Source organism: Diadema antillarum, unplaced genomic scaffold (assembly GCF_040938485.1).
Source record: "Diadema antillarum isolate AM-2024a unplaced genomic scaffold, OU_Dant_1.0 seq00000876_RagTag, whole genome shotgun sequence".
Lineage (NCBI taxonomy): Eukaryota > Metazoa > Echinodermata > Echinoidea > Diadematoida > Diadematidae > Diadema > Diadema antillarum.
The window spans coordinates 1,143,200-1,164,245 of NW_027271740.1; the positions used below are offsets into that span (position 1 = coordinate 1,143,200).

Sequence of the window (21,046 nt, forward strand, 5' to 3'; positions counted from 1 at the left end):
AACTGAACAATTGTTTTTGTATATCCATCATCTTTATGCCACCTTTACTGAAATCCTCTGTTATAATACTTCATTTTATTTTGTCATTTTTTCTTTTCCATATGAACTTAAACATCATATTTTCCAAAATCTTCAAAAATTTAAGCGGTATTGAATCTACCATTATAAAATGAATAACTTGACTAAGAGCTAAGCTTTTTAAAACAATAACTCGTCCAAAGATGGTTAAACTTCTCTTTGTCCAACTGTCAAGAATTTTTTGCAACTTGAATAATTTTTGCTCCCAATCTAACTCCAAAGCTGCGTCATTATTAGGATGATTATAATGTTCCAAATGTCCAACTGGTTTATTCGACCACTTCAAATAAAACTTATCTAAATTCCAGCATTCACTTTCTTTACCCAATCATATTATGAATGTTTTATCTTTGTTAATCTTTGGACCTGCTACATCTCCAAAAATATATAAATCTTTTAAAATTTCCTCTAACGATTTTTCAGCTTGAACAAAAAACAAAGTATCATCACAATATTGTAACAGTTTAAGTTGAAAATCATAGCCTGCTAATTCCATTGGCCGAATACTTCTGTTCCAGCTGGATGGTGTTTAATGTTTCATTGTTCATTTCTCCTTTTTTCTTCATAGGTTTGCTTCCAATTGGTGTGTCTTTTAATCTCCATTCTGAAAAGGACTCACATCATTTCACACAAATACAAATGCCATCTAAACAGTGTAAGCATTTTGAAATATGTAACTATTTAAATACCACCAAAAAGCTTCTTTTTTCCCCAAAAAATTATCTTGCATACTAACCATTTGGACGGCCTCAGGGTAAATGGGTTCCGTGATGACACCCCTTTGATGCGTGACATAGTCCACCAGCTCATGAAGTGCAGCCCTCTTTACCTCTTTCCACTTGAGGTCACTAAGTGGGTCTGAGACGAAGTCAAACACCACACAACACTGCATCAGCTTCTTGGTGAAGAGATCCTCACGCTCACCTGGCGTTGCATCTGATGAAAGGTCAGAGGTCAAGAGATATAACAATTATACACATTAGACAAGACCTAACTTGTACTGCTGACCAACAGGGTTGGTCTCGAACTAAATTGGTCATCACAGCTTCAAATGGCAACTGATGATATTCTGCATAAAATGCAATTCATTTTGCTGTCGTTTCATTTACACAGGTTCACTGACATTAGCCAAATTTACAACATACCAACAATACTGCCCACAGTAACACAAATCAAATGAATATTACTTCCGCGGAGGGAAATCACTACCTTGAAAACAGAACATACTTACAATGTACCTCTCAATTGTGTATCTAACCTCTAACAGAATTGTAATTGTAACAAGTCAGGATTCATGAAATATACAGTACACTGTATGCAGTAATTACAGCTGTATGTCTCCATTACCAATTTATCTTCAGTGATTGAACATCACAATGTATGTACAGCTTTGAAATTTGTGATATGCACTTACTGTGAAAAGAAGGGCTCAGGTGAAATCATGCCTACAGGCTTTAATTTTATCATAATATACTAGCTCTTCATAACAATTCTTTTTTTTTTTATTCAAGTAAATTCAAATTGAAAATTATAACTTTTCATAGGAGTTCCCATTAGCAATCCTTCAGCATAAATTCCCTCAGAGCCTCACTGTGAGACAGTCATATCATCTTGGAAACTGAAGTATTTGACATTCATCTGAATGTTTAACATCACTCAATCATGGGACGCAAACAAAGGCTAATGTAGTATGGCACGAAATGGGACTTCACATTTAATACAAGCTGTAAATCATGTTACAAATTAGCTAAGTGAGAGAGGCCATCCATTATTTGAACAGCAGTCTGAGAAAGACTCTTGGCATTGTACAACATCACATTAAGAGCTCCTGGGTGATGCACTGTAAGCTGGATGTAAACTTCTACTCTTGCTAACACAAATTTATGGTTTGGCCATTTACTCTATACTGACCAGTACAAGGACTGAGTACTGTTGTACATATATATGCAAAAAACAAACTGTCAGAGCTGCCCTGCTAAAAAGCACAAAACATATTTCATTGGAACATGATATTTGACGAAAACACTGACACAAACAAACAACTGATTCTCTTCTGTATTCACATATTTCTCTGTAATGCAGCACTCTTCGAAGGCCTCTAAATGTTGTGATCTTGATCGGTGCAATCAGTCATAGATATATTACTGAATTCCATCTTAGAAAGTACTCTCAGTCCCTGGTTTTCTCCTTTGATTTACTGATCCTGGCTCTGATCTGTACAATTCAAATGAGTAGTTTTATAAATTTTATGAGGAAATACCAACATATGGGATCTGGAGAATAGAGGCTAGTACTTGCATTACCCTTACATCATGATGTACAATGCTAGCAAAAATAAGTGAGACTGCTGAACAATCTATTACACCATGACAGTTAAAACTGTTCATATATTGAACAGGCATATATTTGATTCTCGGACTGATAAAACAACTATTCTACAGCTCATTGAGCTTATCTGTAATCACATATTTCTGGTGGCATGGCTTTGGGTATGCACTGTTCAGGTTCTGGTATTGCACATCAGAGTATAGGGAAGGAGGATGCCTGTAATCTTCTTACAAATGACTGCATCAAGAGAGAACATGTTTACATCATGGTCTCAAGTAGTCACTGAGGCACCACCTGCACACGTGCAGCTTTCCTTATGCAGCAGGTTACTATCAAATCTAATGACGTAACAAGCAACAAATATTCACCTACTGTCTCTGGAGATCATTTCAATATTTCTGCATGCCGTATGAGGAGGACAAACAGAAGGAATGGCCCTCCACACAAGGCATTCACTGATACACTGGTCACTGCATCTCATTCAAATACTGCTACATGGGCAGCTACAGTACAACTGACATCTCGGAAGGCACGCAATACATGCATGATGTATAACAATCCCTGACTCAGCATATTTTTAGCAATTATAGGGTGGGTTACAACGTCACTGGAATAAGCTGACCCTTTTTTTTTTAATCTAATGAGCTGTGAATAAGTTCTTGCCATTACCATTTTTATTCACTAATGCCTTAGCTTTCTAGCATTCATATCTGTACTAATATCTGTAATTGAACTTTCAGAAGCTCAGTCTTTGACTATCATATGACAGTAGTTAATTTCTTAGATGAGATTGCACATGCGTCACCTCTACATGTAAGTACTGAAATAACAACTTTACAGATCAGTTCATCCCACACTGCATAAGAAGCAGTCCTCTTCACAGCAAATAATTTTACTTCACATTACATAAATGAAATAAATTGTAAGTAGATCATGGGAGTATACTATGAATCCTAATCATACCATTTAGGATGCATAGTGAGCTCAAAAATCATTCTCCATTATACTCTCACACTAAGGGTGTCTTGTTGTTTTTCTACACGGCAACTAAACCAAGCATGGGGATTGACAGGAATTTCTAGGTTGAGGTGAAAGGTCACTTTCAGCCAAACCATTAGAGGGTGCAGTTTTTTCATTTGAAGAAGTACAGAAATTCATGCATTCAGAGACCACTAAACTGTGATTATAAACTAGTTTTGGTGGGTTGGTTGGTTGGTAAGTTGGTCACCTGTTATAAATCCATGATAATTGTGATGATTAAGATCAGAAGAAACGCAATCAACAAATCAAAGGAACTACACAAACAGCTCTGATGATCAGAAGAAATGTCATATAATCAAGTATCTTATTCATATTGTGTGAGTATACACTCTGTTCAGTGAGACTTGATGTACAAGTACAGTCATTGATAAAATATGATAAAACACATAAAATGCATTTTGTGCAATTGTACGAGTTCTCATAACAATACTGCCCCATTTTTTTTTTTTTTTTTTTTTGGCTGAAGTAATGTATTTTTGTTACAGTATGCACTTCCGTGCAGTTTTGTGTATTAACACAGTAAGTATACATTGAAGACATGTACGCATCAGTGTTGACAGGCTTGACCTTTCAGTATTCAAGTAACCTTTTTTATAATTTTCTCTTTACAATGTGCAGCAATATCAGATATTGTAAGTCTGTACATGACTTCAAATTGAATCCAGTCACTTCCTTGTTTCATGCTAAGTGTTTCACAGTGTTCTGATCAGAGTACATGCACATTACAACGTAGGTATGATTTCCTTTTCACAACTGAATTGAGTGAGCCTACCTGTAGCTTTCTTAGCTTTCCGCAAGTGAGTGACCCCGATTTATGTCATTAATGTAATCTAAGCAAACATCAACGTCTAGCTGTGATGGGATCAACTGTGATAACTTCACAATACTGGTAGCTTGCAAACAATTTTAACATTACCCACAGTACAACATGTATTTCTAGAGAAGTGTATTGTACATCATTGTCCCAGTTGGATTTTTCCCTCATGTTTTATACATTTACAGTGTTGATGTTAGGGAATCGTAGAAAAAAGAAAAGAAAAAAAAAACTACCCTTCTGTCAACTAGTCTAAGGACATATGGGTATCAGATAGTGCTTACTGTACCCAACGCTGTACACTGGCACTGGTCCGACGGTCCCTAACCAGTACAAATCACTGTCACGGCCTGAAATCACGGCCTGAAACTTTCATGAATTGGAGCCAACTGCCTTTTTTTTTTGCTGTTTGAAATTCTCGCAAATTGCTGACCATGATGGTGTACTGCATTGTACTGGCATTCAATGCATGGTATAGACAAAAACTTTTGTGTGCATTTGACTTCTGTGAATCTTGGCTCTTTGCGAAATTTGTGAAAGTTTAATGTATGCGAACATTTCTGGTTTTACAGTATTTCGTGTATAACTCTACTCAACAATGTATCTCAGACATGTACAGTGTAACATTCACCCCAGAACATGAGTTGACAACTTTATAAAGATACTTATATTAAAATATTGTTTGTTTAGTTTATGGTGATCATAACACATAGGTACCTTCTATGATTCAAAGTTACAGAGGCTGATACTTGCTAGAAGACATTCAAAGTGTCAGTTTTGTATTTTGATACATGTCCCACTTTGATCAATTTTTGGTTAATTTCATGAATTGAGCACTTTCATAAAAGCTGATTCCCTCCTAGAGGTAACAGTTCTTCATGATGTCATCATGGTCCAACTCTTTCAAAAAAAATGAAGTAATCTGCATATCATGAGGTGGACTAAACTTTTTTTAAAGACAAAATCTATATTCATGCAAAAAGGAAACATTATTCATTGACTGCCTGGTGACCACTGCTAATCAAAGAAGCTATTTAGGGGAACAGATTGAAAAGGTTTTTATTTTTATTTTTTGATAATGACTGCATTGAATCATTGTGCCAAATTTCTTCCTCTCATTGACATAAAAGATGTATGTTTAAACACAGCATTTAAGCTAGCTGCATTAAACAAGCAGCTTCAATGTTCATCTTCAAAACAATCAAGACAATGGCTAGTATTCTGATAGCGCAGACTAAGTTAGTCTGAGACTTAAGTCCAGATAAATTGGGGATTAACTGGTACAATTTAGGCAAGGCGTAACTTTTGTTATTCATTTTTTTTTTTAATGTTTGGCATAAGAGTTTTCACCTTGACCCCAAACTAAAGTGTGAACAAAATCATACATTTTTAGTTTCTCGCAGGGGGTAGTCTAAAATCTGAACTAAGTCAACAGTATGTACCGTACCATCCATACCGTGGCTTGACTAGCAATGGCTCATCTATTGAAACTGAGTTTAAAGGGGAAGGCTAGTAACTGATCAGTGGGAATCAGTGGAAATGCTGGGAGATGATTGTTCCAATCCTTATGGGATTCATTCAAGAGTTCATTGTATATCTATTGTTGTGTGAAAATGATTTGCTTCAGAACGGTCTCATATTCAAGTAATGTGCAGATTAATGCTCCGTCACTGACCAGGGACGCTAACCTGGAAGCATTAAACTGCACATTACTCGAATATGAGACCATTCTGAAGCAAATCATTTTCACACAACAATAGATATACAATGAACTCTTGAATGAATCCCATAAGGATTGGAACAATCATCTCCCAGCATTTCCACTGATTCCCACTGATCAGTTACTAGCCTTCCCCTTTAATGCGATGGTGATTGGAAATATCTGCCCCAGTTTCACAGATTTAAACAGTGCATACTGTGTATGTGTATACACCAGCATACAAATCTTTGAAATACAATTGTAAACTTTAAATTATTCTCTTATGGCAATAGGATGTGGTAATCAGCAAATTTTCTCACCATACAGTATGTATGAGTCTGTCATATCAGCCTGTCAGGTATGTTGATTCTTCATTCTTTCCATAAAATCGTGCTTAGATTTGTTATCTTATCATAGAACTCTGTGTAGTTCAGAGGTTGTTCAGTGAACAACTCAGTGGTTGTTCACTTTCCACACAAGACTGTCGTGCCAACGTATACGCACTCCCTACACAACACGTACACTAATGAGCCCAATTCTGGACTTTGTTGGTCTCGCGATTCACAGGACTGTGCCAGCAAGCAAGAAAAAAACTGTAGTTTTGAAAGTGTTGTGTTTTGTGCATTGCATCAGCAAAAAAAGTGTGAGTTTTGTGTACCAGATTCTTCACTGTACATTTTTATAGCTGTGATTAATATTTAGTCTACTCTTAATCTGAGGTTTAGCGAGTTCTGGCTATCAGAATACCAACTGCATGTACTGATAATCTACACTTATTATCAAGGGCCTGACTACTGCTGATTAACTAAAGCTCAGGTTAACTTTAGTTCAGAGGAACTAAACAACAAAATAGTAGAAAACTGGCCAGGCTACTGGAGATCATTTGTGCTGTTTTATCTTGCTGGCTGGTACAATTGTATCTCACAAGACCATGTGCTCTGATTTCATCACTTCAGTTTTGATTGGTAAGACAGTCTTAGAGCTGATTTCTCCCTGGAATTATCTATGACAATTTTAAGTGAACTCCCTCTGATTCATAGTCACTATGCAAACTGTGTAACCTAAGAAGAGTAAGAAACATGTTTCATCATATATGACACCTACACAATACACACTACGATGTATATCATTCATTCAAAAGTACTGGGTCAAAGAAGCTAGCATTACACATGATAATATCTGGTCTCCTCTCTCACAGTCTGTATTCAAATTGAGTTTTTAACGAGAGAAAAATTCCACATATTTCAAACTCATACAATGCTACAAGATCAATCAATGAAACACTTTGGTAGTTTGTTTTACGTTCATGACAAAAGGTCATTCATGTACATCAAAACTGACAATCTTTGGTTTATTAGTGGAAAAAAATGAGCAGAGAAAATGGGATTCTATCGGGATTCTAACCCACGACCTCCGGATTGCTAGCTAAGTGCTGATAGCTTAAATTGAAATGAAATTTAAAAACAAAATTTAAAAGAAATGTTCTAAAAGATAATACATTCTAAAATTTAATACATTTTATAAATGGAAAAATTGTTTGTTGTTTCAATAAAACCAAACAATGCAAAAATATCTGCATCGTATAGCTTCTTCGATCTAGTGAGTAAATGACCACACTAAGAAAGATTTTCAGGTCTTAATAATGAATTAACACAATGACAGAAATTGAACTTGCGAGAGCTTCAATTCTCTTGTTTAAGAAAGAAGGTGTTCACTTGTAGGAAGCATTGTACACAAAGCATGAGACTGTCTGAATATCCTGAATGTCACCAACATAAATAGCTCACACTTCTCTCATATCGCCATGGAAACTGTTCTCATTCACTCTGCACATCTGTCTCTCTCTTTCTTTCTCTCTCTCCCCCCTCTCCACTTCTCACTCTGTTTTATTCAATGAGGTAACTGCTTCCCCTGGTGACTTCTTATAAATCTAGTGTAATTATTGTAATCTATGACAGTTTTACTTGAGGAACAGTGAAGAGATTTGCACACATGTAGTTGTGAATGAAAACACAGTGAAGATTTGTCCATTATTGGGAGGCATCCATAATCTTATGAGATGAATAACGTCTCAGGTTTTTGTACACAGCATATTACAATGGTAGTGCATGACAGAGGTCATGTAAATCACATTAATATGATAACTACGAGAATCACTCTTACAATGTAAACAAAATTATGATTGTGAAAAGGGTTACTGCAAAAGTGGGTTACTGCAAAAGTGGATATTTTCATGAAAGGAATTTTTTGCGCTGGGCCTGGTAGGATCAATTTTGTGTATTTTAATTCCGTGGAATCAAGACATTTAATAGTGGTACATATAACAAGTAAAAATATTCATGTGCTTTTTATTCTAATGTTTCTGGTAGCGCGAAATGCGCAAAAATTTCCATGCTATAACAACCAACATGGATATGACTGAAGGGACTTTTAAGGTATTAATGTCTATAGATAAAAGTAGCAGTTTGATCACTTCACATTTACTTTCAGACCTTTTCCCCAATGATAACATGTCTCTTAAAATTCAATATCAATTGAAAGGGAGCCAGTGAAAGGTGTGTATAGCTATATTCTTACCCCAAGTGTTTTTTTTAATAGTTTTTCAAGGTATGCCTCAGAAAGAGTTGTTTGCAGCCATCTAAAGTCTATATCGTTACACCTCATTTATTTCATACAGCTGTAGGGTTCTTTGCCAAGACATACATCATTGCTCTCCAAAGTACACTGCACTATGCCCATCATGATGGAGCAATCAACAAGAATAGGATTGCTGTGTTGTGAGCTGTAGCTTGCTGTCTGTCTAATTAGCAGTTAAGAAGCTCCCAATTTAGGTCTCAAAAATATGTTGTTACTTTTATCTACAAAGTACATAAATAAGGCTGGTTTACAATATTCTACTTGCAGATTTCTAATTACTGTATCATAAAATACCACAGTATTCAAGGCAGTTTTACTCTAGGTTCATTTGCATCCCAACCTTTATATTAGGGCATATTTTGACCAAACTGTAAGCTTCACGTGCATTATGCCCACATACACTTCTAAATGCATTCCATAAAATCATATCAGGATAAATTGTAGCTCCTTTAGCCACTGAACTTCCATCTTCATTGGAACTTGAAGACCAAAAAAAAATTCTTCAACCATTTAGTACTTGAACTATATCATTTTTTTATATTTGTGTATGAATAGATAATGCTCTTTCCTTCACTAATATAACAAGATACAGTTGTATAGGTATAGATAGTTCATTATTTTGTTTGGGTAGGGGTGCAAGAGACTTCTGGTTTTATCAAATGCAGTGAGCATTCTGCGGGCTTATAAACTGATTCATGATACAAGTTTATGATAAAGGTGAAGCATTTTGTGCCTGAAAAATTTAATTGAAATGGAAATATACTCACATCTTAGGTATAAGTATATGGGTGTACATGTGTGTGTGTGTGTGTAATGTGTGTGTGTTTGTGTCTTTACTGACCTACAATTTTGCATATTACATTTAGTATATTAAAACATTCTTAAAATTTTGTTGCAGCATGTAAATCTGTTTCACCGTAAGGCTGTGAATGATAAACAATCTTGTATCCTTAAGCCAGAATACAGTAGTAAGTACATGTACAGATGTATGTCAGCTGTAAACAGACTGAAGAATGTGACACTGATGACATTGAATGTTATATCATGCTACACAATGCCAAAAAGAAGGACAAAAATCAATGTGCCATCAATCAGTCAACCATTGTCTCCCAGCCACATAGTTTGCAATGCTGTCTTTTCTTCTGGACCTGCTTTGTATGATATTGTACCAATGTGTTTCAATGATATCCCATTACGATTAGCCTGGGTGGTTTCATGACCTGTAGCTGTTTAGAGGTGATGACATAAACCTATACTGAATTTCAATCTGCCTTGTGGCCCACACTCCAGAAATGTTTGCCATGTACATACCGTAACAGGTACCTTTCTACATTAACTCAAATTCAGGTTTGCCTACCGACAACCCATGTGTACTGGCCAGTCTGGGACTGTCTGCGCGAGGGTTAAGAATATATTGGCCATTTTCTCCTTTAAAAGTAGCGAAGGAGTAAATGTCTGGAAGCAAAGGACCTATGCATTTGTGTTTTCCAATGCACAGAAAAAAAAAACCAAACAAACATTCACAACATTGGATGTTACAACTTAAACATACCACAGGTACTTCAAACATGAGTGAATTATTGCACAGTGTAAATCCAGCTCTAAAACCTCCATATAGCCATACTGTGGTAGTGAAAAGGAACAAACTAACATAGTACATAGTACAATACTGCAGAAACACAAGGCATCTTTTACAGCAACATGATAAAAAAAAAACAGATAGTTGTGGCTTGTTATAGCTTAGTTACCTTTTAGTAGTGGAAGCTTCTGGAGCTCCCTGTTCTTTGAGATGTTGAATCGTGATGATCCTTGTCTCTTTTCTTTCTTTACCAGGGGACCAGTGCCTTTGGTTCGCGTGAGCTGCGTTGGTGGAGGCACATTGGTGGGCCGATGTTTACTTCCCTGCAAGAGATATGAGATAAACAAGAAGGAAACCATCAAAGTGACAATATCATCCTAAACAAAGGCCATTTTCACTTTCTCTTTTAAGTACTGATGCGTACATACGTGCACACTCCATATCCTTGAATTACAAAGATTATGAAACCATAACTGACAGAACAAATGGGCCATTTGGTCTTACTTAGTTAGGTCTGGTATATTCTTTTACTCGGGTTTGGTCAATACAGTAATCTGCAAATAGCTGACTTTTTACAACCTTTTGAGCTTTGATCATTTCTGAGATGGACAGTCCGGATGTAAAAGGTCAGCAATAAAAGCAAATGTGGTATAATCTGCAGAAACTATCAGACTTTTATGTCCATTTACAAGCTCTTTGATTATTGCGTCGACATGGAGCAAAACTACAAGTGGGGACCCCCGTGGCTCGTGGAGAGAGCGTAAATCATAAGATGTCTTGTGGTTCTAATCACTGACTAAACTTTAAGATTGCTAACTTTCGAGTGCATCCATACGGTGCTAAACTACAAGCTAATCATCGAGATTTTAATTTTCGACTAAACTTAAAGTTTAGGAACAGTGTGTGAACGTACCTAATGGCTGCCGCATACCCTCCTACAATTGAATAATCCTTCAAACAGTATGCTACTCATTGTCCCACAAAATGGATGGAAGACTGAGTGAAACAAAAGCCTTTGAATAGACAGCGTATTTCTACTGACATCAATACTTCATTCTAATGACAAGAGGCTGGATTAGGGATTCCATTCCAACACTGTTAGAAAGACACAATTCCTTGCATGACATGGCCATGAAACACACAGAAGCCTGACACTTTGCTACAGAAACAGAGAAGCTTGAAATTATCTGGATTACTGGGAGGATATTTGTCAATTTCCCAAGCAAACATAATACAATACTTTAATTGACAGTGTAAATCAACTGATGTCCTATCTTAGACCAAATATTCTTAAAGTTGTATGTACGTTGTAACTGCCAAGGTTAATCAAGTAATGTTATAAAAACATGAACTCATATAATATTGCATTCACAGTTTGTTGCTTGGAAGCATAAAATCTCATTTTGCATATATTTTTTCCTATGACAATATCCATGACAATTATTTCATGGAAATTCAAGTTACAATTGTTACTTGAAATTCAATCTGTATTGCGTGAGCGAAAACTCCCACAAGATTAAAGGAAGGGATTAACCTGTTAAAACGGTACCACATATCACTCAAGGAATCATACATTTTCACTGATACTTGCTTTGTGGCTGAGTTAACCATACAAACATAGATTACAAAAGGACTCCAAATTTAGTGTTGACTAAAGTACTCAGCAAAATGACTTGCCAAGACAGCAAAGTGAGAGGGTGTTGTACATTTTGCGTCCATCTAAACTCTGTAAGCACTTGAACTGCCTGCAGTTGCCCTATTGGTGTGCATGTGTCTGTTAATATTTGTGTGATTATCTGTCAATATGCATACACCTGTGCAAATAAGGGTTGCAATCAGTAAAAATATGTCTGTTTCTTTGTCTGGCTCATATCATATTTGATTTGATATTCATATCATCCTATTTTGCATGCAAACTTCTTTAATTACACCTGCAATTTGTCAAATCCCATGCAAAATAGAGTGTATTTCCCTATGTCTTTCAGTGAGTAGAAGTTGACATTACAAAAGGCACTGGTACTAGAGGGTTAACTTAGACACACACATGGTCCCTGTTCAAAATCTAGACTGAACTGTAAGCCATATATGCTACAGCTTGTAAATCTGTAAGTATGTATGAATACTTTCTTTCACTCTTGCATGGATGCATAACACTATCCTTTGAACTGGATGTCAACCCTATTGCAACTAGCATTTTGCTGTGGCTTACTCTGAAAGCTAGCGAGTGGTTTAAGATTTCACCTTTTAACAAATGTAATATTTCATAAAATCATGGTACCATCACACAAGCAGCTACAGCACAATCATAATTCTCATATGAAATAACAATGGAACAGTGATGTAGTCCTAATTTGAGGAGAAAACACAGTGTAAACTGAAAAAGATTTGTTGCACTTGAGCCGTGTTCCTACTTAAGAGATTCTGTATTATCAGGCAAGCAAGCTGTAAACCTGAGGATGAATTCTAATACACCCTGTACCATGGTACAATTTATGATTTCATAAAAATCATAACTTGCGATATTATTATCTGTGTAAGCATCTGTAATTCTCTAGCAGTAAAATGGTGACAAAAAGGCAACAAAAGGATCCTTAAAAAGTCATACAATTGTAGTAACATTGTATACTACACATGTCATGTCATGTCATGTCACAGCTTATTTCTTTGGAGAGTGTACACTGTATAAGTACACACACAGAAATAGCCACTGTAGACCTGCTGCAAGCTTTGCCCCAACATCAAAGCTTTTGTCCTCTGTCCAGATATGAAAGTGTGCATGAAATCAGATGTCAATAAAGAGCCTCAACCCATCTTTACAGGCACTAACTGTTCATTTCAAGTTCACTCCCCTTTGAACTAAAATCTAGACCTAATTGCACCTTAGATTTTATCAAGCTCACTTTCATAAGCAAGATGTGGACCAAACAATATGAATTTGCAATTTGCAGATTTGTTGGATGTGAAATTGTGATCATATTATTCTGCTGTAAACAGATTTTTAATACAGTCACACGTCCTGAATATTTTTTTTTTTTAAACTGACATCAGGAGGTATAATGCTATAGGATTCAGGATTCAAAATTTGTGTGTCCCTTTTAGTTTTGTGACTCTAGATATTAGATTCCTTTCATAAGCTGGTATATTGTAGAGGTAGGTAATTCGGGCCTTTCCTCAGAATAATAAAACATGAAACTTCATATACATTTTAATGGAGGGGGAATAAAAACAATGAATTTCCAGTAATAATTCATACGAACAATAAAACAGAAATCTTTTATGAATGGTGGAGGGGAAATTAATACTACATATTACCAGTGAATTGATTTAGACCCCCCCCCCAAAAAAAAAAAACAAAAAAATAAATAAATAAATAAAAAATCCATCATTTTAGGTACAAAAAAGAATGCATTCTCAAGTGATGTGGTGTTTTCTTTTTAAGACTCTTTAAATGTCTTACTGTACGATTTCATACATGATGTTGGGAGACAATATTCTTCAACCATGTAAAATTTTGTGATGTTTACAACCTTTACGCATTCATGGAAAAGTATTACTAGCATTTGAAAATAATGTCTTTGAATGAAGATAAGTTAACCTAAGAGCCTGGACATTGTGTAGGAGTTTCTACAGGTATATGGGTGTAACATGTATGCTGCATGGGAGCAAGAACATTGAAAATGAAACAGAAATTACACTAAGCCAGCACCAGGAAGCCATAGAAAAATCCTGCTTAGCCTCTAAAGTTCATGGCAACAGCCTAGATTCATGATCTATGACTGGACGCTATAGCACACTGCATGACATACATTTGTATCCCCCCCCCCAAAAAAAAAAAAAAAATAAATAAATAAATAAATAAATAAATAAAATTAAAATTAAAATTAAAAATTAAAAAAAAAGAAGAAATATACAATACAAAAATGTAAAATCATGTATCATGCTTACTTTACATATACTTGGGGGAAAAAACAAATGTTTCCTACTTTATAATTCTAGTAATTAACAAAGAGATGCACAATTTCTGTGTACAACAATGCAGACATTTGTTTATGTGTTCTATTAAATCTTCTGACATACAGTTTGTAGCAGCCAGTTGTCAGTATCTACTAAATTCACTAAACAAATAATTCACATATCACTGGTTGAAGACTCATACACTTTACACACTTCATCAATATCAGAGTATATCACATTCAAAACATGAAGTTCTGCACAAACAACTCTGCGCCCGGAGAAATACGTACTAAGAGTACCTAATGATTACATGTACTGTAAGGACACCTTACTTTTTCTATCCTTGTCCCATGCAGTCACATACTGGGTGTCCACTGAAAATTTTTACCACAGAATGTCAGGAAGTGAATTTTATTTTGCATTTGAAATCAGAATATCCAAACAAACCTCCTGTTATAGCTGTTATTTTGCTTGATCAATGGTCCCAGGTTGGGGCTCAATCGAGGTACCAGGCATTTTTATAGGAAACAAGCTACAGCACTCAATCTAAACACTCACTCTGTCCCCATGCTGTATGGAAGTTGGCCAGCATTGTGTGTCTAGTCTGGACATGCCGAACTGCATTTTCTTTTTCAAATGCAGCGGCTAACAAAGACTATAAAATATTCATACCGTTCAACTGCTGCTCTGATCAAGTGGTATGTTTGCATATGTGCACTGTAACTTTGCATTATAATACTAATACAGTGGCCCCAACTTAATCATGAGGGGTCCAGAGGCATGCTTTTCCCCTGTTCAAGCTGTGGCCTGTATCAGTATTGGCTTGTGAAAATCTCACCACACAACATCCAGTATGTGGGCATGACACTAAACCATGTGCAGATACATCTGTATCTATCCCATTGAAATCCTTGGCAGCAAGTAAAGTAATATGCACTACAACACCTCGAAACAAAATCGTGATAAAAATGGGAACAAAAATGACATGATACACCATTACGAAGCCTCATAATGTAGGCAATTGTCTCACTGGATTATTCTTTTCATTTCTTCAGCCAAATATCCTCTTCAGTTCAAAGTTCACATCACAAACCAAGTCACAATGCCTATGACCCATGCAATGCATAGAAATAAGCAGCATTGCTATCAAAGCAGAATGTGCTTTTCTCACACCATTTGAGGGAACAGCATGTACACTATGCATGGAACTTAGCAATGAACACACAGTCTCTTTTTCTGTAGTCTTTTATTCCTTTTTCTGATATTCCTCCTTTCTTTCTCCATTTGTCACACAAACACTACATGTACTAAAATGCACCCTGAACGAGAGTATGAAGTACATGCAGGGAGGGTGACCCTCCATATTCACCCTGAAGTGGATGTATGAGTACAATGTACGACTGCCAGCACAATATCCTACTGCCCAATGGGAAATGTTTTGACTGTGCAATCAGCAGAATCTTTCTGGAATTAGTTAGAAAAAAACCTTTTGGTAAGAGAATGAAATCCCTGATTATTTCTGATGATTTACACAAGTGTACGTATCAAATTTAGGCATTAATAGGGACAATGGAAGTAGTTCAGCCAAAATATGTCCTGAAAGACCAGTTTGTGGGTTCACTTTCATAAGTGGTGAAAATAACACATAAAAAGTTTGTTACATAGAATTCTGTTGCCCTCAAGCGCTGTTCCTGCTAAAGCAGCCTCCAATTTAATAAGATGAGCACTGTAGTGTATGTTTTATTTGAATGTTGTTGCAAAGCACAAGACTTTTGGACATCATTGAAGTAGAATAATGTTTTGTCATTCTCAGTAGCTCATCCAGCCTGCTTCCAGCAAATTGTAAATTTCACACACAGACAGAATTCAATGTTTTCTTCAGAAAAGTAAACACCCAAACATGTACCGGTAGTTGTCTTTCCAGAAGTCATAAAATGTGTGACTCTGAGCAAAATAGTTACAATAAAATGTCAACTCATCATTTCCTAACATCTGGTTTATTTTGCCATGCAGCCTAAAAACAGGAAAAACTGGTGCACCAAGATACACAACAACTCACACAATTCATAAAGAGAAGTCTAACATCTTGCAAAAATCTCACAGATGTCTGTTGCATACTACATTGTTGCTTAAAAACATGCGACAGAAGAATAGAAAAACAAGTCAAATGTTCAGCACAAAAGAGCAGAATGAAACATTCGCATTGGTATAGGCACCATATACAATGAATTTTATTCTACTATCCAACAACTGAACATGACATCCTTGTTCAACTCAGCATGGACTGAGGCAGTATACTGAATTAGAATTAATTTTCAAAATGAATTTCTTGAAAAGTTTTTATTATTTATTTTTATTATTGAAAGGTTTATTTATTCATATCACATCTCGTAGCCCAAGGGCTAAATTGTGTATAATATTACATATTACATACAAATTCAAACATTCAGACAGTTACAGAATAAAATATTTACATGTTCTCACACTCCCTCCCTCTCTCTTTCTCACTCTCACTCCTACATGCATATAAACACACACACAAATGCAACTATACAAATATGAAGGATGGAGGATACTGTCTGATACGAAAGCACACGCTGCACGATACTAGTTTTCTGGTATTACAGTGTTGTACTGCATGGCTGATCCTGACTGTTCAGTGTAATATTCACTAGTATTGGTGACTAGGCCAGTTCCTGCAGAACACATTGGTCTGAAAACTGCATGGAGATCTCATACTTGTGTCCTTTCAATAATGTCTAGCCCACCTGAGATGGAGTCAAATACACTGTAGAATGTTGGAGTATATGATGTAATTAAAATCAAACTTGACCAATGAAAAACATAAAAGTTACACGTATAGTGAATACATATAGAAGTATTGCAATACAAATTTTAGAATAGTAACCATTCTTGACTGTACTAGTACAATTTGAGGTAATTTTGTATACCATCATTAACACAGACCAAACTGACTAAAGTACTTGTTCATGAGTTAAAAGCAATCTTGAATACATTCTCTCTGGACTCACTGACACTTAAATCGCACTTTAATTTTTGAAAACCTACAAGATATGGCCAAATTTGGCTATTGTTTCAAACTCACATAAAACAAGACACTCTACATTAAAAAAAAGGAGAGAATTCTCTGAGAGAAAGAATTGCATTTGATGATATGAAATCATGTTTCACTGTGCCTCACCTGTCCACATACAATGTACAATGTATGTTGGTGTTCCATCGCATAATTACAGCTGTAGTCCAAAGTGTACATTGTATAAAAATTTTTATCAGGTTTTAATTTTGCTAGTCAGTGAGCATCACAGTGACTGAGCGTTTTGAGACTTAATAAATCAGCTTTTCTGAAAATATTTTCTGTAATGTATCTTTATGTATTCAAACCAACAATGAAGAGATTCTTTACAGTACATGTATCTTCTGTAATATATTGACAGTTACAATATACCTACTGTGTTCATATCACACACATTTTGTTGAGACCTTGAACAATGTTTGCCAAATGTACTGTAAGATAATCCCTTTGAAGCCCCAGAAGATTTGTGGAAACTGCCAGACATGTGTTGCTTTTGTTCTTGCTCAAATGAATGGAAATAAAACACAAAGCAGGGGGGTGTTTCATAAAGCTGTTCGTAAAGTTACGAACGACTTACGAGCGACTGGTGATCAGTTCTGATGTGTAAAACTGTTATACTTATCAGAATTTCCATAATTCAGCACAAGAACTGATCACCAGTCGCTCGTAAGTCGTTCGTAACTTCACGGACAGCTTTATGAAACACCCCCCAGGTATTATAGGAAGCTTTACATAACATAATACTGTAACCAATATTTTAGCAATTTACACACTGCCATATCATTTCTTACCTTTAAAAAAAAAAATTACTTATCCGACTTACCTTTAGAGATGTCATTTACATTAAGAATTCAAGATGAGAGGTGGGTTCTTTGATATCATTTTGCAGTCCATAAAACAAAGAATAATATGACTTTGCATCTACAACTCCTCACCATTGCAAATAAAACTCTCCACTTTGCCAAACTTTTCCCCTCTTTGACCAAAATGACAGACATTGAGCCAAACAGGTATGCTTTGATTTTTGCTTTGATGCATGTCAGTAAAGGGTTTTTGTCATCAGTACTGGCCTGGTGGAAGCGTGGTAAAACTATATTTCCTGTAATACATGAAGTGCACTAAAACAAATATCAAACATTACAACGATGAACAACAAACAAATTATATGAATGTTCCGGTACCACTGAACTTACAATCAATGAAGATATCCATTCTGAAGGCTTCTTTCGTGACATGGTGATAAATGTTGTTCTACAAATTGGCTCTCTCTGCCAGATACCTAGCAGAGGTCTGAGCCAACAGACAACTGAATGGAACAATGCACGACAGCTCTAGATTACAGGAACTGATACTTTGTGAACGCTATTAGAGAGGGAAAGAGAGAGAAGGCAGAAACCAGCTCTCAGCACAACACACCACCGACTGGTTCTCTCAACACCAGTTTTCCAGTTGCCGATGCTGTGGATGTCATTGAGTAATTGACTACCTGTACAATTTCCAAGTGGGTTGCCTTAGTTCCAGGCTCATCAAGATTTACCAATTGAATCCTTGCAGAGAAATGACACTACATACATTGACATCATTTTCGTCCCTTGGTAGTATAAAGCATCTGAGCTGTCCCTCTGGTTGATGGCTGAAATGTTCCCTCTACGATACTGGTATAGGTACTGAATGGTTTCATTCTGAGACTGCTAGAGATGCCAGCAATGATACAGTATGTGGCGTATTGTAGGCAGGCACAATACACACAGTTTAAGGGCAATCAAGCAATTAGTATCTCCCTCCCATACACCACAGATCTCCATGAATACAAAGGTTGTAGCTCCAGGACATGAATACACATCAATATCAGTTACAGCATGAGATGAAGATGGAATCCAGCATTCCCTTTCATCTGAGTGGGTGTTAGCTCCTGTGCAAGTCCACACAACTTATCGTACCGTCTGTGTTCTGAGTAAGAGGGGTTTGCTGTATGTTCTAGCAACTACAGCATAACAGCACACACATCCTTTTACCATTAGGTGATGTTTGTACAGCAGACCATCTTCATGTCCTTTCTATTTATGCCCACTGGCCTAATTGATAAATGCAATTAAACCATGGACTTTGCCACCCTTTATACAATGTACAGACCACAGCATGCAAAATATCAAGTCAACAGTTAGTATTCATGAGAGAGGGTGCTTATGTACAGTCAAATCTCTTTTATTTCTAAATGCAGTATCAAGTGTGTTGATCGCCACAAAATGAATCATAACTTTCATAGTCCTAAATATTCACAAGCACTTCCATCATATTAATCTAAAAATCTCGTGTGCGTGCTTTGATATTGTGAAGTTTCACTTTTGCAAACTCACTAACATGCTCTGCCCATTTCCTCTTGAGTACTTACAAACTGGTGAATTGGCTTCCTCTTTGCAATGCAAAATATCTACCCTTCACCATGCCTCTACTACGATACAATGTAGCTTCATAGGTTTGCATTTATACATGTCAAGTAATACAAAAACTTACCTCGAACCTGGTGCTGGATGTAATACAAATGTATAATTAGAAAGCTTTCTTGCAGGAAAAGTATGCATACTTTGTATACATAGTACTCAGTAAACTGTACGTTCATATTAAAAGACATGATGACTTTATCCATTTCATGGAGGTTAGTTGGAAATTAATGTGGTATCCCACGGGCATTTCCACAGATCTGCTGCAGTGACCATGGATACATTCAAGCAGTCTCCCGTAGGGTATCGTATCGTACCATATCGTACCCATGCCAAAGGGGCCCTCGAATGCTCTCTAAGTGTACTGTACCATACCATGGCACAGAGCACTCGAACACAAAGTGGTCCAAAAGTGTTCCGTACCAGAAATCAGTATGAGAAGAATGCGCCTAACGTGCACTACAAAATGTACACCATAATGCATGGAGTTGATTTTCCTTGTTCAGGATACATCGCACAAGCACACCAGGTGCATGATCATGTTGCTACAGAATGTGTTTTGTGACCACTGCACTAAGAGCATAGAATGAAACTCATGCATGGAAATATGAACTGAATACAGTGTGTTTATCTTCCAGCATCTCTTCCACTGGCATACTTCATGTCTTCTGTACAGAAAGTGTTTTGCACCTTTATGCATTTGTCTTTCACTGAAAATGATTTTAATTTTGTGCATTTTGCAAGAAAAGCACATAAGCAACGTTAAGGTTACAAGACAAATATGTGCAGAGTTCAGGGATATTCACAGTAGCCTAGTGACTTCAGGAAACGTACGGTTCATAGGATGCATTGAAAGCCTTACTCTATTTACATTGAGAAGCTGAAAGAGATGGGGAAGAGATATGCCCGCCATTACCATGTCTGGCTTTTGCCTCACTCTGACATTTCAAGATAACTCTGACCAGTCTACTGTAATGCTAGAAACATTCATGGCGTGAAACTTTCTTGAATTGTGATGGAGACACTAGCCTTTTTTTTTTTGCAGCAAGAAACTTTTACCAATTTCCACTTGCATTCAACGCATTGTACAGAAAAAAACAAAAAAACTTTCACCAATTTCCACTTGCATTCAATGCATTGTACAGAAAAAACCCCAATAACTTTCACCTGCATTTTACTCTTGCAAATCTCAGCTTCTGGTGAAATTTGCATAAGTCTTATGCATACAGAACTGTATGAAAACTTTTTTGTTTTACAGTAAATATTCCATTACCTGGTTACCTATTGTGCTTCCTATGTGAGTGCACACATTCTAAAATCATATTAGAATATAACACATTGTTGTGAAATACTAAGTTACTGAATGGCTTCATGTCTATGT

General features: G+C 36.3%; 1 protein-coding gene across 1 annotated transcript in view; it reads right to left on the reverse strand.

The window, feature by feature from the left end:
- Nucleotides 1–21,046, reverse strand: part of LOC139740718 (serine/threonine-protein phosphatase 2A 56 kDa regulatory subunit gamma isoform-like) — a 66,995-nt gene that overhangs the window by 32,057 nt on the left and 13,892 nt on the right. Inside the window, exons 3-4 of the mRNA XM_071651285.1 lie at nucleotides 10,346–10,499; nucleotides 815–1,014 (exon numbers count right to left, since the gene is read on the reverse strand). Of these exons, the coding sequence (XP_071507386.1) occupies nucleotides 815–1,014; nucleotides 10,346–10,499 (354 nt within the window). The remainder of the gene's footprint in view (nucleotides 1–814; nucleotides 1,015–10,345; nucleotides 10,500–21,046) is intronic.